The sequence below is a fragment of the Dermacentor silvarum genome, chromosome 8, assembly GCF_013339745.2.
Source record: "Dermacentor silvarum isolate Dsil-2018 chromosome 8, BIME_Dsil_1.4, whole genome shotgun sequence".
Lineage (NCBI taxonomy): Eukaryota > Metazoa > Arthropoda > Arachnida > Ixodida > Ixodidae > Dermacentor > Dermacentor silvarum.
This window is the reverse complement of record NC_051161.1, coordinates 6,608,458-6,633,716: the sequence shown is the minus strand read 5'-3', so window position 1 is coordinate 6,633,716 and position 25,259 is coordinate 6,608,458. Positions and strand designations below refer to the sequence as shown.

Below are 25,259 nucleotides of genomic sequence, written 5' to 3'. Positions count from 1 at the left end.
TAACAAGTTAACGTGCCTTCATATCACACCCACATTAACTCAATGACAACTAGTAGGTTTTACTGGTGCAATAGCATCACAGGTCATAGAGCAAAACAATCAGTGGTTTAACACTTAACGCATGTGTGAGATATATTATGGTACAGAGTTGTCTAAGGAGATCCTGAGACACTGCCTCATATTGTGGTGAATGTGGGGTCGTATGACTGCAAAGAGCCTACACCATCATCTACTCCCATTCATTCATACCAAGAACTGCCAAAAACTGGAACCACCTTGTTGCCTCCATCCCTGCCATGTGCTATGCCGAGATGTTTGAGAAAATCCCAAACACATCATGCCCCTCCTCCCTGGTGTCAAACCATGTGCACAGAAACGCACAGGACAGGCGTTGACGTTCACCTTGTTCCTCATCCAATCCTAAGGATTGTGTAAGCTTACTGGCAAACAGAGACAAGCAAGTGGACACACAAGCGCTAACTTCAACAAAAACCTTTATTACAAATAGGTGCCACAGCTGTTTTGCACCTGTTTCTAATAAAGCTTTCACTGAAGATAGTGCTTGTGTGTGTCTACTTGCCTGATGATGATGATGTATGGGGCTTTATGGCACAAGGACCAGATATGGCCAAAGAGCGCCATGCATGTGATGAGTTTTCAATGACTCGTTTAAGAAATGGAGAATTAAATGGGATTGGTAGATGTAGCATGGCTCTAAAGAGGCCTAAAATCAGTCGCTGTAACTTGCATAATATATCAGTATTAAAGTAATGACAATGATTAGAGGTGTGTTATGACCATACATGTTTTGTAACGAAGGGATGATGCAGTAATAGGTGTAGGTTAAAGTAGCATTGGTGCCTTAACAGGGCCCTCGAATGCAAGTGCTGGGAGGCATGTGCTCTGCAAAAATGCTATTGCAGGAGCATCCTCTCGAGACAGGATGCGCTACGAATCTAGGGGGCTGATAGCTACATCTTGAAGAAACCTTAAATGTAACTTGTGGTCAAAAAACGGTTCAATGCCAAGAAACATTGCCAGGTGGAGGGTAACGTATTGCTTATATGCTAAAAAAAAAGCACTTTTTTTCTCTTAGGTTCTAATTCCAGGCATCCTATTATAAAGACGAAGTACAGTCGGCGTTTTGCCACATTTACTGCAGATAGGAGATTGATTACCAGTCAACAGGCGAGTACGTGTGCCATATGTGCGGCCAATTCTAAGATAGCAGACAATGACTTCAGTTCGTCGTATTTTCATAATGGATGACCAACTCCCTAAATAGGGCGTAATCACGTGGAGTTTATTAAGTGTTTCAGTGTCCCATAAGAGCTGCCAATAGCTACTAAGGCGTTTCCACAGGAAATGGTTCAAATATATCGCAGGTTCAGCTATAGAGGGCGAGTTCTTTCTTGTTAGGGAAGCGGCTGTTTCATCTGCAAGCATGTTGCCCTCAATATCTCTGTGGCCAAGTACCCAGTATATTGTACATATATTGTACAAACGTGGGTGTATAGCCTAGTGGTTATGATGCTCACCTTCGGAGCGTGGGTACTCCGGTTCGAATCCCGCCTCACCAAGAAAGTTTATTTTATTAACACGAAAGTGTTTTATGCCGGGGTCCACCAAGACTTCACTGACGTATTTCCGTCATAGAACATAATACAAAGAAAGAAACCAGAAGAAAAAGTTCCACAAACATGCAAAATCTGGAAATAGAACCCACGACCTCTCGTCCGCGACGATAGATCGCCGAGCGTTTAACCCATTGCGCCACAAACGCATTTGCGGAGAGCTACACAGACGCGCCTTATATATCTAACACTCCTCCGTGTACCCGCGCTCTTGCTCGGGGCGGTGCCGCCGCCTACGAGCAGAAAAGAGAAGTACTGCATTATGAGTTAGACTTTCAACATGGCCATAGCCTCCTCTATAACTTTTGTGCCTGCGCGGTCGGTCCCTCACCGCCGTCCCCTGAACGCCTCGGCGTTCCCCTAGGGGCGCTCGCGTCCCATAATAGCTCACTCGGCGTTCGCTGCAACAGCAGGTGCACACCGCTACGCTGCGGTTTTCCCGCCGCGTGCAAAATTAGTTTACCGTGCTTGTTCTAAAACTCTGCTTGCCAGTTGATGTTCTTTCTAGTGTGGTGCGTGTCCCAAAAGTGCTTTGCTAACTGCAGCACTCACTGAGACAGCCGTGCCTGTGTGCGCTTTCTTCCAACTTTTGGTCGACTCGGGTAAGTTCTCTGTTAAATGTGTTACATCGTAAAGAAAATTCGCTTGTTTCAAGGCAACATGCCTAAAAGTGGTATTTTTGTTGTGTGCAGCACTACCGATAAAGAGAAAAGGCGGCTGTCCAAGCTCAGAAGTTTGGTTGCGCCCCGAATGCTGCACAATGCCGTACTGCTGCGTACCGCACTGCAAATCATGGAGCGGCCGGAAAGAAACCGGAGTATCATTCCACGAAATTCCCAGTGACCAAGAACTTCGCGAAAAGTGGCTTAAGGTAATCTCGAGAGACAACTGGACCCCAAATAGCACATCTTGTTATTCCACTGTTTGTAGCCGACATTTAATTCGTCCTTTCCGACTTTAAAGAAGGGTGCACGACACGAATACTGAAGAAAGGCGTTGTGCCCAGCGTCTTCCAAGAGTATCCATCATATTTGCAGCCTCGAAAGCAAACCGAAAGAAGCGATGCAGCCCTCAGGAAGCGTACAACGACCCTCGAGGAGCATCCCGACAGGGGGAAGACGTTGCTCCCAACACCAGATGTTACTGCACTAGCAATGGTTGGTGGATATATCGCACGAAAATCCACGAAACCATTTCCTGTGATGAATACTTCACTCTAGTAACGAAACCAAACACTTCTACGCCATCGGATGCCTTAATTAGGCACCAGGACAGAGGTGGACTCCTCTATCCTGCTGAGTCTGCTGAGCTTGTAATGGTTCTGCATTCGCTAAAGAAGTACCTGGAAGTTTTCCTCGCAAAAGCGAGAAAGATGAAGCAGCCACTAAAGGCTGCCGTCGACAACGCCGCGAAAGTACTTCAGAAACGTGAACAACTCAAGTGGTCAGCCCCAGGCCATCATGAAAAACTCTTGGACATTGTGTTTATGAAGTTTCTCCGTCCACTTTTTGTGAACTTCGTGACGAGCGTGACTGACAAACACGACTTTGCGAAAGATTTCCACGCCAAACCGTTGTCCCGAAAAGTGCTCAAGCTATGAGCGCGAAATCAAATATAAAAGTTCGCATTGCATTCCGCATACAGTGTTTGTGTTAAAAATTTTATGTGTGCACCCTATTTAGCGTATACGCATAGTCTTATGCCATGAAGACGTTTCTAGACGATCACCAATGCAAGCGTGCACATAGGCCACGTCGTCTGCTGTTATTGTGGGATCGGGGCGGCTTCTAGCGGCAAGCACCGGAACTATGAGGGACGGATGGCGCCTGTGTATTCCGCGCCAACGCGCGGGCACGAAAAGTATAGAGGAGGCTATGTTATGACACTAACGCGCACCGACAGTGAACGCTTCGGTGGTCTCAGCACTACGACGCCTCGATGCCAGCATTCGAAGGGACGCTGGCATCAAGAAGCACTACCAACGCCACCTAGGTGGCGTTCACCGTACTCAGCACAGCGGAGCGTGGCCTCCGCAATTAGCTCTGAAAATGTTTCTGAAGTTGATCGCGGAGGCTGCAATTACGACGCGCTGTACGCGCTGATTTGACTCGGTGACGATTCAGTTACGTGCTTTGTCTTGCGCGTTGTATTAGTGTGTCAGTTACGTGCTTCGTCTTTCGCGTTGTGCTAGCGTGTGCAGCGTAGTGCAGCTTCCATATGCACGACGGTTGCTCATGGTCATCGACGTTGGTAGTCGTGATGGAGGAGACGTGCCACCAGGCGTCAGCGTGGGTGCATCAACGCCTAAGAGCGCTTTAGCCACAAAACACCAATAGACATTATATATCAATGTGCAATAAACATTACACTACTTCTGTGAAGACACGTTTCACTTTCGTGTTCTATACCGATTCCTATATAAGAGGGATCAACCACATTTTTTTATTTATTTATTACTCTCACTCTCTATCTGTCTCTTTCTCTCTCTGCACCTCCTCTCCTCATGCTTGATTTTGGCCGGGCGGTTGAATCGAGTGACAGACAGACTAAGTTTTTTGCGCTTATGTTGTCCAAGAAAGACTATCGTCTTTAATAAAAGTGGACAGACATTTTGCTGCATCTGTGAGCCAAAGCCACATCTGCATTATGCCTGCGGTGCATTACCAATTAGGCTTGGCTATCCCTCATTTATATTTTTAGGTATTTACGTGTACCTCATTTGGCCCTGGCAGTGATAGCCAACGCCACTCATGGCCATGGCAGTGGATGTGGAATGTCTATTCAAGTGCAGGTTTCACCTTGTATGTGAGCTAGGGAGCAGGCAAATCTCGTATGCTACCTCATGGCATTGAGGTTTCCAATGTCGAGACCATTGCTTGGTGGCACTTCTGCTGCCATGGCTGTGAGGAATGCTGGCTTGCACTCAGGGTTATCTTGTACATGTACACAAATCCATAAGAAAGGTGACAAGAGGATGGCTGCTGCGGTAGCTTAAACGGTAAAACACCACACCCCTAATGTGTAAGATGTAGGCTCAGCTCGCACTTGAGTCAAGATGTCTGTCTGTCCACTTTTATTCCCCTTTTCCTTATTATTTCTACATTTCAGTCAAGTATAACAGTTCATTTCCCATATGCTTTCTCTAACTTCATTTCGTTGTAACCAACAAAAAATAGAGCCCCTTGGTTCACCTCTTATGCTTTTATTGCTCATAGTTTGCCACTGGTTTCTTTCAATTTTACCGATGAAGCTTTATGGCATCAACACTGCAACCATGCTACATTAGTTAAAGGGACCCTGAAACGACTTTGACGATTTTTTAAAAACGTACTGATTCGTTAGAGTAGGTCCTTCTGATCATTAATTGATGCATCTAAGCGCTCCATGTAAAGCGTGTATTTTATTATAAGGTTTTAAAAAGGTACATTGCTACCCATCGCAGCACACCAATCGGCTGAGTTTTGTGATCAAGTGACGCGATTTGACCATAACGTGTCACTGGGCCAGCTATCCGATTGGCTGCCCAGGGCGCGTCATCGATAATTTTTCCAACATTATGGTGACCAAATATTGTTCACAATAGTTTAGATGTTAGTTAATTTGTTTCTATAAAAAGAAAGTACAGTGTAGACCGCTTATAACGTAAGTCGCCGGAGTCGCGAATATCCGCACTATATAACCAAAGCAACAATTTTCAAGGCCCGCACATATGCCAAACATTTGCACTGAGCCGTGGCCACGCGTATGCGACAGTCAAGGAATGCGGCTAGAACGTTTGCATTCAATTTACAGTCGAATCTCGTTAATTCAAACCAAATGACGCGGCGGCGCCTCCTACCGGCATTGCTCCGGCACCGTCATAGAGTAAAAGCTTACGAGAGACCCCTCAATGTCACGCGCAAGCAAAACAAAAAAGAAAAAAAAATGCTGCGGAAATTTCACCCTCTCTCAAATGGCAAGGTCGCCGATTCTGCGTTGCGCCGGAACATGCGTGTACGTGCCGACGTCTCAGCCACGCTACCGTAGCCACACGTAGAAAATGGCAGTGAACCCTTCTTTCTCCTTTGTGCTTCCTCTACTTTCTAGTCACGTGTTGACCTTGCACGCTGCGGCTACGGTGCAGAGGGAAGTCCCAGGCCGGCCAACGAAACTGCCCACGCCGGCAAACGCCCGCTTCCCGATAACGGCAGAAAACGATACTTCGGGGAGCTGGCGCCGGGCCGGCTGGAGCGGCGGCGTTGCCGAGGCGAAATCCGCTTTCCTGCCGCCCTCCTCCCTCACATTCCACGGTCTCCGCGCGTGCCCTTGGCTGTGCTGTGCCGGTGCCGCCCGCTCCCTGAAGTTTCGTTTACTGCCGTTATCGTGAAGCGAGCGTTGGCAGTTTTGTGGCGCTCGCTCGCTATGCGCGCCATGATATTTCACGACTCGCACTCAAGATTCTGGTTTCAGCCTCACTGGCTGTTCGTTCGCACCACGTGCCCTTCTCCTCCACTTCGTCTCTCTTTCTTCCTCGAGCACTCCTTGGGGCGCCCGTTTGAGGGGAGCGTTCGCCGTCTCCGCTGACTTCCGTGCTCCCAGGCAGCCGCACTGTAACCGGTATTTCGTTTCCCGCAATTGCACTATAAGCGATACGTGTATACATGGAGTGCTATGGGAAAATTAACGAGAGTCTGAAAAGACCACACTATATCTGGTCCTGTACTATAAGCGGTTACGTTATAAGTGGTCTATACTGTAACAGAAAGAGAATGCACAAGGACATGTATCACTACACTAAAAGCACTTCCGGCCCACAGCAAGTGCCGTCTGCTTGTGTTAAAACGTGCTCCGTATTGACGAGAGCTGCGCGGTCAGTGTTGGTCTTGTTCTTTCTTTTCGCGAACACCATGGTTTACCCTTGTTGCGTTGTGGGCTGCAAACATAGCGTTTGGCGACATGTCAAGCTGCGACATCGTGCCCCGCTGCAAGGCAGCAGATGAGCGTCGTGGCTGCAGCGCATCGGACTGCCGGTATCCAAACGGCGCCAGCATCTACGCGTTTGCGGCCGTCACTTCACGTCGAAGAATTGTCACAATAGAGTTTAGCGTGCCCCGTATTAAGGTAAACGCAAGCGCAAGTGTACTGGCCGTTTTACCACATTTTACGTGATGAACGGAGGCGCAAACGTGAATTGCTTGCATGGTGCAGCCACCTGGCGGCACAAAGCTCAACCAAACACACAGCTAATATAGCATAGTCAAGAGTTCGACGAAAGCTCGTCTGGTCAAGTAGCATGTTGGGTTAATGAAAAATACGGTCACTGACCAAGCCAAAAAAGTGTTTTGACGTTTCGGAGCCTGTACAGGTTCCTTGTTCACAATGCAGCGGATGTAGCATCGTTGTCCAGTTAAATATGCAGTATATGACGTAATGAACGGGCATAAACTTGAGGCATGTTTCCATCTGTCTTGTTAATGGTATCTAGCGTCGTCTGTATCAGCAGAGATTCTAGCAGCAGTCTCGTTGTCGGATTTTTCTCTTTACCCATGACTGCAGCATTTTCCCAAGCGATAGAGTGCTGACTCTTGTGCACATGCTCCGCCAGTGCATTGTACACGTGGCGGTGATGTTGAACATCGCGCTTGTGCTCTTTCAGTCGTCGAATGAAGTTTCCTGTTTCACCAATATAACAGAAGTTGCAGTCTTGGCACGGGATCTTATAGACTACCCCCGGGAACTTCTCGTCTTGTCCTTCACGTTGACAACTTTGCTGCGGAGCTTGTTAGATGGCACATCTAACAAGCTCCGCAGCTGTTAAGACTGAAGACTTAAAGACTGAAGCCTGAATAGCTGTAGAAAAAGAAGGTGCACGAACATACCTTGTTGTTGAAATGGATCTCAATAAATTTCCCAAAGCGACTGCTGTTGTTGTTTCTCATCGTCTTAGCATTTCCAAATGCTTCAAGCACAGGGTTCGCTGAAAGAAAGAAAAAATAGCTAATAAACATTTTTTCATGGATTCAAAATCGATTTGCTCTGGCATGTAAAATACAGACACACAGTTCAATTTTTTACGATTACATACATGTTTGTGGGATAAAAACATTTATCAGTAAGAGCTACCTGATCGCTAAGCAATTGCAGTTCACATGCAACACTGCAAAGCTCCACTGAAACCTGGCAATGGTTCTACTCAAATGTCGGCTGCAGCATCAAGCAAGCGAGATCCATTCACCTGCTCAATGTGGCCTCTTTATACGCATTGCCTAATACATCAGAGGTCTTGTGCCACTCGCCAATTCACTAAAGTCGTAAGTGAGCAATTTTACTGTGGCTGCCTCACCCTCGAGAATTCGCTGCTCAATTGGTCCTGCATGGCTCCCCCACGATTCACAAAGGTAGCGCAAAATGTATTTGGTTGACTCTGTCTTCCCGGCTCCTGACTCTCCGCTCACAATGATGGACTGGCTTTGCTTGAGCACCTTCATGTCTCGGAAGGCCTTGTCCGCTGTAAGCAATGATGCAGCAGCGTCAGTGACGAGATAACACACAAGCATTTCGACTTTAGAGTGCTAAACTCTCCAGCAAGGTTCTTGTGGTGCACTTCACTGGCAGCAACTTTACGGAAAGGTGACACAAGCAACAATAGGAGCACAACACATATTCATTTGAAGACAGTTGCAACTGTGCCTGCCATGAAGGAGACCTGTTAAATGATGCATGCAGTTACCAACACGAAACACTATATAAGGTGCATCATCAGAAAAGCATGTACACAAATTAGAGGTGGACAAATATCATTTTTTAGATTATAAATTGAACACGAATACTAATAAGTATCAAATACCAAATTGAATAGTCAAATGCAGATGCATGTATTTACAGATAGAATATTTATATTGGTGTAATTAGGTACCCTGCTTGTACTTGTTAGTGCAAAAAAGACAGCTATAAGGAACAACGGATCAGTTTTATAGACAAGATCACTAACTGCCATGAAAAAACTGCACAAATAGCCTCTCAACATATTTAGAGCCTGGTTGCAACAAGATTTCTAAGAATGAATGGCCACTATATGACTAGCTTTCCAAAAATGTTAAATAAACGGTTGCCAAGAAAAGATCAGAAATTGCGGAAAAATAAAAAGCTGCTGAAGGACTTGTGTACCGTAAATACATGTAAACGGGCCTGTTGCAAGGAAAATGTCATTGGTTGTAAAGTAAAACAGAAAACAGCTATGTGACTAGACTTCCAAAAACACTAAATGACGGACTACAAGCAAAAATCACAGTTGTCCTGTACGCTTCAGCCACAAACCTGAAAACAAAGCTTGCATTACCCTTGAAGCAAACTTTGACCAACGAGAAGGAAACGAGACCTAAGATGAGGAACATGAACAAACACAGACGAGTGCTGACTTCCAACTGTTTATTTTGAGCGTCCAAGCAATATTTCTACCCTAGCGTTAGCAAAAATTCTAAAAAACACTTAGCAGGCATACAATAGCTGCAATATTGCAAAGTTACATAGGCTAAAGGAAACATCTAAAAATTTTATCTCCTTATCAAGCAGTGATGGTGTACTGATGCATTTGTGCTTCGCTTTAGTTATGTATTATGCTTCTATTATGCTCTCTGTTTTATCTGTTCCTCGCTTCAGGAACTTTGTTTTTTTCTAGTTCTGGCTTACACCCGCATCTCTTACAATGGTCCCCCATGTGACCGCCTATATTGCTGTGCACTGCCAGTCGGTGCTCGCGTGCCGGCTGATGGTGCTCCTCTTAATTCTGGCCCTGTGCTGAAAGGAGCTGGGGCTGCGGCTGGTGCGTGAAAATGCAAGCCGCCTGTAACCCGCGAAAAGCTTCACACGAAAAATAGTATTGGTCAATCATGACAGCAATAATAAAGCTAATGTACGTGTGGTCATTACTCATCTCAACCAGTGCATTCCTTTAACATCAACGGCCTATATACAGTTAGAACGCATCGGTTTCGAGCTGCCACCCAAGGTACGATGGAGAGACGGAGCGAACACTGGTTAGCTGCGATGCCTACGCTAACTGCAGAAAAAAGACATATCGCCGCATATATGCGAGCAATGTGAAAATGGATACCACCAGAAAAAGACATGAACCGAAAAGGCACCGCAACGAGTGGGAATGAGCATCTACAACTTCGACAACTTGTGCGGAACACAATGAAGATACCATGCAAGCATGATCGAGAGCGCAGCGCGCTGTTTAAGGCTGATAAGAAGCATTCACGGGACACAAACAAAAGAAAGCTTCAAATGGTTCGCTGCTGCTCGTATGGCACTGCCTGGCAAGGCGGAACGGTGCGTTAGAATCCTAGTAAGATAACGCAAGAAGTAATGCAATCAGCGATCCACACACCGCGCTGACATTGGGAATCGCTCCGACAAGTGCCTGAGTGCCTTCTGAGACAAAGTCCAAAAGCACACCAGCCGAGCGGCGCGCGCTAGCGTTCGACGCAAACCAGTTGGCTGAGCTAGGTAAAAGTCCTCAAGTGCCCGCGTTGCAATCCTTCAAGTCCTCAGAAAGATGGCGGCGAGCGCTCATCGCCTCTTTTTGTCGTCTGCTAGCCAGAGAACTTCCAGAGCTGCCAGACCAAAATCGTCCTGGCTGGTTCTGGCAGCCCGCGGGTAGCCAGAAGCTTCCAGCCCGAGTAAAACGAACGCGTGGCGCAAGTGTGTCACGCGGTGGGCGGAGCAACCGGAGAAAAACGAAGGCGTTCTGGCTGGCTCTGGCAGCTCGCGGGTAGCCAGAAGTGGAAAATCGAAGAAGCCCACTGTCTGATTACAGTAACTACCAGATTTTAATGCGTGCCTCTTTTTTTTTGTTTTGCCAGAAAAATTGCACCGAAAATTGCTTGCGTGGTGAAATCGGATACGAAACGAAAAACTGTCTTCATGGCGTTCGTATGGTCAACCGCATAACATGCATGTACTGCGGCAAAACTGACTTCAAAAACCGGCCACCATTGTGCAACATATTAGGTCCTTGCCCATTTTTCCTGCTAAAAAATAGGGTGCACGTTAGATCTCTACCTTGTTTAGGATCTTTATTGTCATTTCTATGTTAGTTTTCTACATTGGACATGTAGAAAGCGGGCGCACGTTTGATTCGAGGGCATGCTAGTATCGGGCAAATACAGTAATACCTCGTTAACTCGAACTCGCATATCTCGAAAAATCGGCTGAGCCGAAATTTTTTGTGGCACCGAAGAATTTCCCATACGTGCCATGTATTTGTTGCCCTTTATCTCGAAGTATTTTTGGGACAAATTGCGGATATATCGAAATCTTGACTTAAAGTGGAACAAAAACTCCGTCGCCGGACTATTTAACAAGCTTCATGCCGCGCCTATCAGAAAGCGGACGTGTTCCCCAAATGTGCAGTCTGAACTTAGCGGCATAACAACTTTGTCAAGCAACCACGTGGCACGTCATGTGACAGGAGAGACGTGCGCAGAGGCAGGCCCTGCAATATAGCACGCTTGGAGCAGTTCGTTTTGTTTGCTTTATGCAACGCTCATGATTTACCATCAGAGGTGGGATTTCTGTTTTAATTTTATTCTACTCAACGCACGCAGCATGAGTACATACTGCGAGCAGGATGTACTGGTGACAGGTGAATTTACTGACGCCGAAATCGCTGGGATGGCTACAAACAGAAGGAACGGTGAGGATGATGGCAACAACGACGAAGGACTTCAAGAGGTGCTGACATCAGCCGAAACAACAAACATGCTACGCTTGCTGGGAATAAAGTTGAGTGCAGCGGAGAGAACGATAGGCTCATGCGATGTGTGAAGCAGCTCGATGACACCTTTCTAGGTCCAAGTGTTACCGCGAAGCAGATCAGCCTTACGCAATTTTTTTCTGCACTAACTAAAGTATAAACCCCATGTAAAGGCTCGTTCACAGTAAGCCAACACGACACCCATATTGGTCTGCCAATATAGCTGTTGTGTTTGTTCATCGCCTACAAGTTGAACCCCATGTGAGTGATGACTCTGAGCGATGTCTCCCTGGTGCTGCCCGTATGAGAGCAGCAAATACACACCGAAACTGGCGTGACACAGGCTTTATTCCTTTAATTTGATGCGTTCTGCTGTAAAGAGTAGCATAAAATATTTCTAAAGGTTTTGCAGTAGGCTCTTGCACGTTTAGAAGTCTAGAAGCTTTTGTTGAAAAGCCGGTCAGTAGCAGTGTATTTTTTAGAAAGAACTCAACTTTTCATTGCAATTTCTGCAATTTTCCTTATCTCGAAATTTTTCTAGCTTTTACTACTTCGAGTTAATGAGGTATTAGTACTGTACTGCCAAATGAATCAGCAGTGTGTTTTGGTGCTTTTCCTACATCTTGTTCAATTCGACCCACCGGATAATTAAATCATTTTTGTTGGTACCATCGGGGTCGAATTAACAGAACATGACTGTATATGAATGTTAAAAAAAAAAATTAAATAAATAAATAAAAAATAAACCAGCTGTGAGTTGAACAGTTGTCCAGTGGTCTCCCTAGTCCCGTCTTACGTTTGTGCTCGATTATTAGCTATGAAAGTACGAACTAGCCCAGCAGCCCGTTTTACTAAAGAAGTGGGCAAAACACTTCAAATTTGAATGCACACAAGATGAAATTCAAATGTAAAACAGCTAATCCTCCAGCATGGTTTACACTCAAGTAGTACACAACAGAAGTCCAACTCACCGATAGCAAAGACATGGGGAGGCAGCACACCGAGGGACTTCCCTTGATACTTCCTAATTGTCTCTGATGAGTACAACCGGGGCATCTCAAAGTATGGGTTCACAGCAATCAGGATGTTGGCCACATATGTCTGTGGAGCAAGGCACCCTATGAGAAAACTGCTACCTATGTTTTGCCAGCCATCATACACACGGAAGGAATGTTAAAGAGAAAGCAAGCTTGAGGAGGGCTCGGCTGCATAACAAGACATACGAGACAAGATTCTTAGGTACTCAATTTCCTTAGTGCTAGTTCAGCACACTTCCACCCAACCAACGCAGACATGTATGATTCCCATGCACAAATACACCATGCTGTAATAATTCATGAAACAGAAACAAAGGGTGCACACAACAATATTGCATTTGCATTTATCTCTTTTCTGACTATGCAAGCTGGGTGCACCTTGCTAATGACGGCTCGTCAGAGTGAACATGGTACTCAATAGAAGAAGGTGCAGATACTTGCATAAATTTTATCCTTGTTGTAACGAACTTTGATGTTATTGAACAGGGTGGCCTCATTCAAGTAGATCAGGGCACCTGGATAAAAGAAAACGTGCACATATTCTATAATTAGCACAGAGACAAAAATCAGAATTTTGAATATCAAGCCATAGACTTTGCTACTTCATAATTGAAGTATGCTATTTGAATATACAATTTTTGATCAAACATTGTTAGTTAAATTAAAAAGTTGCATTAATAACTGCAGAACGTTTGCTGCATCAGATTAACGGCATGTGAGAAGGAATTAGGCTACTGAGGAGCTCTATGTATATATATACAGTAGACTTTTGTTAATTTGACTCTAGTTAATTAAATTTTTCAGTTAACTTGATCCTGACCAACAACGTCCGTACATTCATATGGGCCAAAACTTTTCAATCTGAAAATTGGTCCTCTTCGGATTGTTACAACTTAACTGATCAGCTTGCATTCGTCTTATCCAAATGGCTGCAGCATCTGTCTGGGCAGCATTAGGGGAAAGCAAATGCATCGAAGGCGTGTTGTCTGCCACCAAAAATGCCAATGTGCTTGTTTTTGTTGTTTTTTTGGCTGTTGGCCGAGTTCAAGCAAAAATGGCGGCTCATCCAACATGCACATTTTTTCCAAGAAAATTGGTCTGAAGATTGCCTGTGCGTTACAATAGGATGTGAAGCAAACTGCATTCACAGTGTTAGCAACAGCTTACCCTCAAAGCCTGTGTTATTGCCAATGTTGCCATACAATGGCTGTAGAACAAGCTTTTGCAAGGATGGCAACAATAATGTGCTGCTTTCATGGCTTAATTATGAAGAAAATTTTAAATTATTATTTTACATGCTAAGTCAGTGGCAACTAACAACAAATGCTAAGCTTTCGGCGTTCCTGAGTCTTGCATGTGTCGCAGGAGGAACTGGTGAAGAAGTACGTCTAGGCACGTGCCACCATCTCATTTGCGAGTGTACCAGAGTGTTTGAGAAATGAAGAGTATCAAATGCAATGAACCGCATGGAGGGCAACATGTGCTCTACAGGCAGCGATAAAGAACTGCGCGAGATTGATTGATGATGTCCGCATAAAGTTTGATTCTGTGAAGATAAACTCTGCATGTTTCTTACTTATGATTCTCGAAATCAGAGGCATGCTATTTTTGTTTATAAAATCCAATCAGGTGTTCCCAGATTTGGGTGCACATTGTCTTCTGCTATGAACTAATGAAAACTGAGTGCATGTTAGGTTCAGGAGTGCAATAGAATTGGGCAAACACTGCCAAATGAAGAAGTAGCGTGCTTGGATGCATTTTTCCTGCGCATTCTTTTATTTCAAACCACGAGATAATTCAATTAACTATACTGGTCCCATCAAGGTCAAATTATTAGAAGTCGATCTTATAAGTCAGGCGTCAGTGAGAAACACCAACACGAGTGGCATAGCTGTATTAGAGCACTGCACGGGCCGATTTCTGCGGCCCGGGCCCGGCCCGGGCCCGTTTTTACATTGGGCGGCCCGCCCGAGCCCGATCAAAACTTTTATGGCGAGACCCGGGCCCGGCCCGGGCCGGGCCCGGAAATAATCTACGGTACCCGCCCGGCCCGCCACCCCTTTACCTTAAGCCCGAGCCCGGCCCGAGCCCGACTCGAAAACGGCCCGAGACCGAAAAATACATGTTTTTCAGAGTTGAGAAGCCCGAGAATAACTCGCAGAAAGCCCGAGCCCGTGCAGTGCTCTAAGCTGTACACTGACCCACTTAAGATATCCAATGTTGCACAAACTTAGACATAAACACTCAGCCATACCTGAAACTTCTGTTTCATGCACTGGCACTACCAAGCCACCAGGCAGAGTAGCTTCACAACTCAATAGGCAACATCTTGGAATATCAGTGGAGCACTAGCCCTGTACTCTTTCGCCAAGTCTGCCTCTAGATTATTTGAAATTGTTTTGTGGTGCCTGCATGACCCCAGTGCTTGTTTGCAGGCAAATGTAACAGACTGGAATGTGTGAATGTTCCTTTATTTCACTTCAAAAGTAACGCTTTCACACATGTAACCAGAGCATTCATGCTTGCCTTTTGACACTCGCACCTCAGCTGCCATAGAGACACCTCGTAGACATTTATGGCGATTTCAGCGTTTTTAGCTACCTACTTTAATGAAGGCTGGTCATGGCAATGCGATTCGCAAATTTAATGTCACAAAAACAGCTAATCCGTCATAGCTCGAACACCTGAGGATTGTTTCAAAAAATTAAATTATGGGGTTTTACGTGCCAAAACCACGATCTGATTATGAGGCACGCCGTAGTGGGGGACTCCGGAAATATGGACCACCTGGGGTTCTTTAACGTGCACCTCAATCTAAGTACATGGGTGTTTCTGCATTTCGCCCCCATCGAAATGCAGCCGCCGTGACCGGGATTCGATCCCGCGACCTCGTGTGAGGATTGTTTCACCAAGTGTTCTTTCATGCCTTATATAAAAATAAAAAGAGGGAAGGCGAGGAAACAGTGGCCAACATACAATTGTCGTCAACATCCTTATTTGGGTCCTCTTCAGCAGCATGGACACTTCTATATGGTGCTGTAATGAGCTGTAAATGAAGAAATAATAAACACATATCTCCTGCATAGTCATACTGACTTATGGCTCGCAACAATTCTTCAATGGCTAGATTTGTGAACCAAATATTTGTTATTATTTTTTTTTAATACAGTATTCCTTTAAATTTGATGAAAGTCAATGCTGGGCTGCATGGAATTCAGCACCAACCGTGCACCAAGGCCCTGACAGAGCAAGATCCAACTGCACTACCCTCTCTTTAAATTATAACTATATCAGTGGCACCACTGAACTTGGGATTCCGAACAATTTTTGGAGCAGATTGGAACCCATAAAGACAGATTTTGGTGCACTTTGTAGCAAATAAATGCCAATGGCTGGACATGTCCTAGGCACCTTCGAACATTTCACATTGACAAGCATCATTCCAGAAAATATTTGCTTGCTGTAAAAACCCGTTTCTCTGCCTCTAAATACAAAAAAGAGAAGCCTAAATTTGCGTGTTAATTTCAGTTAATTAACTGAAGACAACAAATCTGTTCACAAAGCATGCCGTAATTTGTTTATTTCAAATTCAGTGAAGCTGCTTAGACTACATCTTTTACATCTATTTTTTTTTTTATTGACAGCTGCCAGCTTGGCCATGCTTTCAGTAAGGCTAGAGTTAGCATACGTCAGAAATGCCTGGCCAGACTCAAAGTTGTCAAAGCTCTCCAGAGCCAGGCCAGCCTTAATGAGCACCTGGTAATGCTCAAGCATCACTTTAGACAACCGCAGGAGCTTTTCAACGATCTGCTTTTTCTCGTAACACTGAAGTTTCTACTCAACAACTGGCTGCTTCACAGCTGACACCGACCGATTATTTGGACACCAATAATTCAGACAAGCTCGATTATTCAGACTACTTCGAGCACCATCACTGAGCCATTAACTTAATGTATAAGGGCGACAGAAATTTCGGACACCTTTAAGGCACATTCAATAATTTGGACTCTGCCTCCATGACTGTGTGCTAATTTGACCGCCAAGTTGAGAGAAAATAGCAATATTTTGGCTTCGGTACGTCGTCGGCTATGTTGCCAACACCTAGTACTCGAAACCGAAACTAGCCTATTCCCATGCAAGTCCTACAGTGCTGATTCCATGCGTCTAGCATGTGTTCACTCATGTGTTAAATAGTGACATGGTCCAAGAAACTTCAAGCTGTTTAAGTGGTGCTGACTTCACCCTCTATGTCTGCATCGACGAGGTCAATGACTGTTGCTCAAAAACCCACTGTCATTTGGCTCAGAGGATGCGACAGTGCTTACATGCACAAAATCTATTTGTTTTGCTATGTTCTGACATTATTTGACGTGACGTCACCGATGAGCGGCATGCACCGGTCGGTGCTTTGGAATGTCAGTGGCGTTCTTCTGGGGGAATTGTGCGCTCTATAAATCGACATAAAAATGCAGAAAGCAGTGCTCCACAACATCTTATATTGGATGCGAAACGCTTCCTTGAGAAGGGGTAAAACATCTAAAATAGCAAGCAGCACAAATCTAATTAGTGGTTAGGGTTACCCTCAGTCTTCATGTTGCAGAGCAATGTGTTGCACTGGGCACTGGCTCTTGTGGTGGTCAGTCGAATGCGATGCGAACGGCAGCAACTCATATATTGAATTCGTCACTTGAAATCGCAGCTGTCATTGAAATCGCAGCTGTCACTGTTTCACAGCTCTAAAGAACTGGTGCAGCTGAACATCTGCTCTTTGGCACTTTCCTTTTCCGTGCTGGTGTGCCACCGTTTACGTCATACGAAGGGGTTCATTCAACTGCTTGGCGAGGTTTAGTTTTAGTGCTTTTTTGCTTATTTAAAATTATTTTTGAATTTGTTGAGAAATTCTATTAAGACGCGTGAAAGGCGGTGTCTCAGGAACATAAAAATGTCATTACCATGATAAGGTAAAAAAGAAATTGTGAGAAGTTGCCTTTTAAAGGAGCCCCGGGACATCTAATAGTAAGCAAAACTGAGAACAGGTTGGATTGAGTGCAATGCCTTTCAATGAATATGCCCACAGAAAATTTTGAAAAGAACCCAGTAATAATGTAGCTATAAAGGTGTTTACGTTCCCCATTCCTCCTCATATAGCAATGCCCCACCTATTACAGCTTTCTTTTGTGGCGCACTTATGGTAACCCTTCAGGAATGGCATCTGACAAAGGTGCCCAAGAATGACAAAGGAGTAGTGAAGGAACATTTGCTATAAGATGGGAGGGGTGTGCCTGTGCTCAAGCTTTTGCTCCAGACTTATGATTATGAACAATCATGCAATGACTGGTGTCTATGGGTTGTTTGGCGGGTCTACAATGTCATAGGTGAGGCTAATAGAGGGGACTTGAAAGTCCACAGGAGAGAGAAAAAGCAATCTTATGAAGTTGTGGGCTTCCAGCTGCATGCAGTGGGTAAGTTTGTATATTCAACGCAGCACTTACTAAGGAATGTGAAAGTTTTGCAGTGCCCTCTTAACCACTTGTAGGTCTTTTGATACGGCTTTCTGACATAAGATTCATGTGAGAAAAGCATTGTGAAAGATACTCTCCATGTTTGGACAGTAGTACGACGAAGTTTGTTTCAGGGACCCTTCAAGGATGGTGTCACCACCTGCCTCATTGTTTTGTCTTACGGAGCCTCCTCTCATGGTAGGAGAGTGGCCACTTTGCTACTGCAGAAGCATGATTTACTAATATACTTAATTTTATGTTCTTTGGTGTCTCAAAGTAGCTCATGGGCTACAAAAGACGCGTTGTGGATGAGACTCTGGATCAATTTCAACCCCCTGGGATTCTTTTAACGTGCGATCAAAGCCTGGTACACAAGCATTTCTAAGTGCGTATGCATTTCTATGCTTACCCAATGAGAAATCCTGTCCGTCCGTACATGACTTAAGATTATCACTCTCAAGATAGAGCCAGCAGCAGCAAATGAATTCACCTTCGTGCTGCCTCTTGCTTACCGCAAACTAAGCGGCGAACTCACGAAGCACTCAGACCCCATCACAGATCACTTCCAAGATCGGACCTGAGCGGACACACTATACACAGCTGCTGCCGGAGTACGGTTGATCACGGCTGATAATGGTTCACATTGAGAGGAGGCAGCGTCATCGACCCCGTCTACGTACGAGGTCTACTAAATATGACACTGTTCAATTATGTGACATACCGTACTTTGATTATAAGGTTGTCATGATTATAAGGCGAGGATGCTATCAAGAAAAAGAACTTGAGTATGCACACCAATATATGGCGATACAGAGTAGCCGACGGATTATCGAGACTCGGCGGGGATCGCCTGAAATACTTAATAACTAACACAGCAAAAATGCAAAATGGCGACCATGAAATAGGGGGGAAGGGAGCTTCCCCTACTGAAAAAACCCCGTATTCCCCATAACTCCGATATCCAATAACATCATATGACATATAGAAAAAACTGGCTTTCGTATGGGATCCTATATGTTTCATATCGGATTATTGGATATGGGAGTTATGGGGCATATGGATTTTTCAGTAGGGTCAACACGTGAAGAGCTGGTTATACACAAATTTCGCCTTACAGTAGGGTTCATGTCACCATGGCACGTGCTGCTGTAAAGCCACACTGTAAGGCAAAATTTGCATATAAGGCAGGGGTGGGGTGACTTCGAGGCTAAAAATTCCGGGGAAAAACCTCGCTTTATATTCGAATAAATACGGTACAACAGCATGCATCGACCAATGCTCATCTTCCACGAAGCAGTGGCATCATCCAAACGCACCATCATATAACATGAGTGAACATTGCTACTACTCGCCTTTTTTTTTTGTCGTCTCATGCTGGTCTCAGTTAACATTTTGGTGTTGCAACCACACTTCTCCATTTCACGATTCTTTTGCAGTGTTTTTCGCAATTATACCAAACACAGCAGCATATGACGACGAAACAGCAAGTGATAAGTAGCAAATGCTTATGCATCATTTTGATAACTCCCACAGGAGATCTTGCGTGCAATTTTTTGTATTCTTTCCCATTAAAATGTTATCTTTCACTTCAGAGGATTCTTCACAAAAGCATTTCTGCATTTTACATGTATTTAAATAGGTGGCACTTGAGTTGACTTCTAGCTAAGGCTTCCTCTTAAGTGTGCCATGCAACACAAAGGAATGCTAGACTGGTGCGATCCTGTGTCAGTGACCAAGACATTTACAGCACCAACAATTTAATAAGCAATCTCATGACAGCACACAGAATGAAAGATATAAACACTGACTACTGGAGAATGACAGAAAAGCTGGGCTCGCAGGTGAGCCTTAACCAGGATGAGCTTTAGCTTCAGGATCACTAATACAAGAAGTCGAAGTTATTTAGTCTCCCATAAAAAAATGCTGAAAATGCTCAGCCACACAAGAAAAAGTGCACTTTTAAAAGACATTTTGTCAAACTGCTTGCCTAGCTTTGCTGAATCCCTTCATATTGAGTACTGCATGCCCATTGCGGTAAGCCATAGAAGTTCTTAAAAGGCAGTGTGCATGCTCACCTGAGTGCCACCATTAAGAAGGACTGTGACTGTTTCGCCGCCAATGTCGACAATCCGTCCCAGCTTGAAGCCCTCCTGCTCATCAGGGGCCCACACCAAGCCAGAGTCCACAGCTAGCATCGTGCCTACAGGTTACAGCCCCCTGTATGCCAAAGAAAAACATAAATATTCATCCAAACGTAACTATATTTTAAAACCGTTTTGGTCGGTGTCTAGATATCATCCTTTTAAATGCGCCAAAGAAAGCAGCTTCACAAACATTGAAACAAGCAGTGCTTGCTTTGGGACAGCTAAGTGTGAAAATGAGTGTTTCATTTTCTTGGGTGTACAGACGTCGCTATTAGTTCCACACTCATGAAACCCCGACCATTTGTTAGTGATGAGAAGCGTGCCGATGAACGAACTACACGCACCCAAGAAATGCAAAAAATTTTTGCTTTACAGATTAAGAGATAACAAAACGTTGCAACATATATTTACATATTTTCATACAACAGCGGTTTAAGATCTGCTTTCTGAAAAAGATCAGAGACGGCGTCTGTTTTTATAAATTTTATTTTCAAAGTTTTACTTTTACGCAGCCCCCCGGCGCGGGGTAGTTCAATCTCCAGACCAGGATGAATTTTTCCTTTAACTGCAAAGCTTTGTTTCTTAGAAATCCGTAGGGGTTTCCTTTGTAACTTCATGCTGCAGTCGGGTGGATGACAATTTTTTCTTTAACTGCTCAAATTGGCAAGATCTGTAATGGAGGCAAGACTGGGGCTTGATGGCAGCAAACTCGTTTTTTTTTTATTCACAAGAAAAGTTATTTTACCTTGAAAACTAAGCACTAGTTCAATGTTCCCACAGGCTAAAGATAACATATATAATTCCCATGTAAATTAAAAACATAGAATGGACATGCTTGGCCGATCTCAAGTGCAATCACTCTATTGCTTCCCGATATGTTTATTACGCACAGGTCCCACCCGCTGGTGGAAGGGCCATAGCTGGTTTTATATTCTCTTTTTCATGCTACAGGATTGTGGCTTGCATTACTTGGAGGAAACTTGCTCTGTTAGTGGAATTTGGACAGTGCCAATGTGGGATACCTTACAACTTTAGCCTTTCTTTCATTCACTGCCAATGTGCTATCACTTAAATTTAAACGGCCAGAAAAAAACTTGTGCAAGTGTTTTTGGATGTTTCACTGCCACTTTCTAGGAATAAGGGCTGCCTTAACTACCAGTTCATTTTACTTTCAATTCCAGTTTCAAAGAACAGAGTAATTTCATCTTTTCATGCAAAGGAATGATTCAAAACTTGCCTTTCCAGGCCATTATTGCACTCAAAACAATCCCACATGAAGCCCTGCCCCAACAAAGATGACATGCTGAAATAGCAACTGCCAAAGTGTTTTCACGTCAGCAATAAACATTTCTTGGCAGTGCAATACATGGCCATAGGAAACAGACATGCCCAAATGGGTGCAGCCTGTCTGCAGCTGTGCACAGTTCATATAGAGTACTGAGAGGTGCCAAACCTTGCATCAAAATATACTCTCTGCAAGCTGTTAAAAAAACATTTGTCTGCCTACTGTGCCAAATAATGCCCATTACATATGTTTGTGCTGCCATGTTCTTCCACTGCAGCGATACAAGTTCCAAAAGGCACTCTACATAAAGAATCATCACTCAAATGTGACGATTATTCTATTCATGGTGTTTGACACCTCGAAGCCAAACCCAAGCTAAGAGAGGGGTGCTGCAGCATCCTGACGAACGCTGACCACTTGCAGCTCTTTGAAGTGCACCAAATGCTAGGTACACAAGTGCATTCGACTCCCACTGGAACGCAGCAACTGCAGCCGGGAACCTGCTATTTCATGCACTCAAGTAGGTTCATTTAATGCGGCCTTGAACAAGGATTTTGCAGGATGACCCTACACTGGGAACTTGAAGCAGGTTTGGGGTGACATTGGTACAGTGATCAAAAAGAGTAACTCCAGGAATGGAGATCTAACATCAAATTGAATGCATTAAGATTATATCTGCTTTCAGGTGTGAAATGCTTCTTAACATTCATCGGTGACCCAATATACTATGAGTTCTTCCACCAGGTCAGATGATGTTGGACTCCATAAAAAACGGGCGACAGAGGAAACCCCCAATGCACACAAACCACGACACAGAACTTTAGCTGACGACTGTCACTCATAAGAAAGGTCACTAGCAGCAGCAGCCCTGCATGTACACCCGGCCACAAATGTTTACGGACCACGGGGGAACCTCAGAAATTGTTCAATTCCCGAGCAGCCTGTAGCAGTAGCCACTAAAAATGTATACGACAATGTTAGCATATTCTAGTAGAAGCCAAAAATGCAAATACCAGGCTGCGTAGTGAGGCTGCGGAGATATTCATCTTTTTCTCATATTTCATGGTCTGTAATATTTCTTGGCCGGGTGTACATGAAAAATGCTCGTTACATTCACATACAACATGTATGAGTGAAAGTCGTTTTATCCTTTTGGTACGAATTCTGCGCAGCAAGATGGCACCAGCTTCATAAAAAGTGATCCTTTGTGACTGCGATTGGTGGAAACAGCTGATTTCTGGGTCTCCTGGGCCTTAAAATTACAGCGTGAAGTTAGGCGGCTGCAGCGATGATGGCCACCTCCTTCAATGCGAAAAATCGTGGTGTTTTTGGGCGTTCTTTCATCTAAAGTAAACAATTAGACCTGGAAAGTGGTAATGAGTTGTGTTCGGAGCTACAACTTAAAAAAGAGTTTGAGCCTCTGGCATTCTCTTTCCAGAGGACGCGGCTTGACAAACACACTTTGCTGTCAGCACCCCAGCCATTTCCTTTCGTCACACAGGCACGAATAATGCAATGCATGAAGCACAACAATAGCATGTGCTTGGCTCCTGTTCTGAAAAATATCAAGCTTCATTATGTTGACTGTGTGGCCATAGTTATATGTAACTCGCTAACACAAAAAAATTCACAGTAACACACAGAAAATAAGAAATGAACTGCTGATATTGAAATGATGAAAGCTGTTTACAATGAATCAGTAATAAAGAAATTTTGGTGCAAACCTCATTCATTGTCCTGAAAAACGAAAAAAAAAAAAAAAAAAGCACAGAAAGGGTTACACATGCTTAGTTAAAGTAATTCAGGACATATTCTTGAACTCCAAGTGCAAATAAAAAGTCGTTGCTTCAACTAATCAGTGAAAGGCAACATTCTAAACATGTTACCTGGTTTCCTACATTTTCCTTCTGTTTAAATCAACTGCAGTCGTCTTCTAAAAAACTTATGAAAGAATAATGTACAATTTTGTTTTTTCACTGAGACAAGGCATATTTCTGATACGTTATGTGGTCCAAATATTTCAGTTGGTTTGGGCAACTACCGAGCAGGCGGTACCGCTTGACACGTTTTCAGGCGCCTATCTTTGGTCAAGCGGTTACTATCAGTAGCAATGATGTAAGAACAACATTGCATGGCTGTTTGAGTGGTTCGAGATGCGCTAACATATGGGTGCTCGTCGCACTAACGTCGTTGACCCTTGTGGACTGAATGACGCGCTTAATAAGCGCCTCGCAGCATATAGCGCGCTTAACTGCGCGGCAGTGCGAATAAGTAGCTTTGAGAAAATCCGCGCTGCAGAAAAGCCAGTCGAAACGCCGCGAACTTCGTTCCCGACAGCTGTACGCGCAGCCTTGCTCCCGATCTTTAATAATGCTAATCGCTCGCAAGTCGGAAGTGGCGGCGACTGGCACGTCGCCAGGATCTATATCGCAGACATGGGTATTACATTACATTACATAAAGAGAAGCCCCTTGGCCGCGCCGACTGTAAACGGACTTGAATTAATCGTGTCGTTCATCACTCAGCCATGCAGCGACGGCTTTGTCTGCTACCTGTCGCCGTTCGCAGAATGCGCGTGCCTTCCATGCGTGACGCTACATCCTAGGAAAGAAAGAAACGAAAGATCCGCGTCGCCAGTCTAGGCTTCTTCGGCAAAATAAACATGCACAAATGCGCTAGCTACAAGAACACAAGGGCGCGGCACTGCGCCACTGAGCATTAGCAGCAGCAGAACGCGTCAACGGAGCCCGTTCCGTCAAACCACCCTCCACATACGCTTCCACCTGTAGCGTGCGGGAGCATGTCAGCCTCGCTTATACGCAAATATACAACACGAACCCCAGGGCGATTCGTTTCGTTTCCATCAGCCCTTCCTGGGACATCTCGTGCTAAGCGCCGTTCAGCACTTGTTTTGGCAGTGGCAAAAATATGCCCGCACTATTGCAGACACGGCCCTGTGCAGAGGAGCGTGTAGCACTTAACCATGAACTGATGAACTCTGCACAGAGCTCAAAACGTGAAATATAAATAATAATAATTGACAATCCAAGTGAACTTATGGAATGAATAATGTGAATACGGTTTGTTAAATGGCAACAGTAAACTTTTTGCTATTTCTTTTTTCTCGTTCTTTGACCGCACATTTGAAGAACAACGGTGCAAGTATTAACCGCGTAAAAGGAAAGGCAAAGCCGTATCCGCAAATATCAAGCAAGAAGAACCTCAGGAATGAAAGTTTCATATATATTTACTCACTACAGCGCCAGTCGCAGAGGCCACAGCAGCCACAGCTGCTGAACGATTGCTGTCGATGGCAGACGAACGGACAAGCGCTCGTGTTGATCGGGCTTGTTTGGGTCTTGCCCACAGGCTTGCCCACAAACACCAATTTACTGCTCCAAGACTGCACTAGAGTGCACCACCACCGTGATCTGCCCCTACGGCTGACATGCTCCCGCACACTCGCACGCTACAGGTGGCAGGGTATTGTACCACCGTGTTGCGCGCTCCCGGAACACGCGGCAAACCTTCCTGACCGGCTACTGCAGCTGCCGGCAGGCGGCGACACAAGTGTATGCTAGAGCGTAGCTGCAGCAGCTTGCATCCCCATAAGTGAAGGCAAATTTGCACTTCTTTCTTAAAAACCAGGCAGCGGTAACTGTGGTAAGTGTTATACTAAACGAAGCGGACCCCAAAATGCAATCGTTCTGCAAAATTTACGCGAGAACCACGGCGTGCCAAGAACAGTGCAGCGGTGAGCGCAAAATTTTTTTTCGAACAGGTGCCACAAAATATTCAGGACCCTGTAGATTAAAAAAAAAAAAATAGCCCTATTAACTTAGGTAATATAGTGAGAGACTCTATGCCTATTAAAGGGTCCCTGAAACGGTTGGGACAAATTTTGTAGACGCGTATAGGG

The 25,259-nt window shown here is 44.8% G+C and overlaps 1 protein-coding gene across 1 annotated transcript in view; it reads right to left on the bottom strand.

Moving 5' to 3' along the window:
- LOC119460561 (unconventional myosin-VI-like) overlaps positions 1 to 24,819 on the bottom strand; it is a 119,784-nt gene extending 94,965 nt beyond the window's left edge. The window contains exons 1-7 of the mRNA XM_037721495.2: positions 24,596 to 24,819; positions 19,987 to 20,128; positions 15,387 to 15,456; positions 12,852 to 12,925; positions 12,345 to 12,474; positions 7,957 to 8,121; positions 7,493 to 7,590 (exon numbers count right to left, since the gene is read on the bottom strand). Coding sequence (XP_037577423.1) covers positions 7,493 to 7,590; positions 7,957 to 8,121; positions 12,345 to 12,474; positions 12,852 to 12,925; positions 15,387 to 15,456; positions 19,987 to 20,106 — 657 coding nt within the window. The 5' untranslated portion in view covers positions 20,107 to 20,128; positions 24,596 to 24,819. The remainder of the gene's footprint in view (positions 1 to 7,492; positions 7,591 to 7,956; positions 8,122 to 12,344; positions 12,475 to 12,851; positions 12,926 to 15,386; positions 15,457 to 19,986; positions 20,129 to 24,595) is intronic.
- Positions 24,820 to 25,259: the final 440 nt, after the last annotated feature.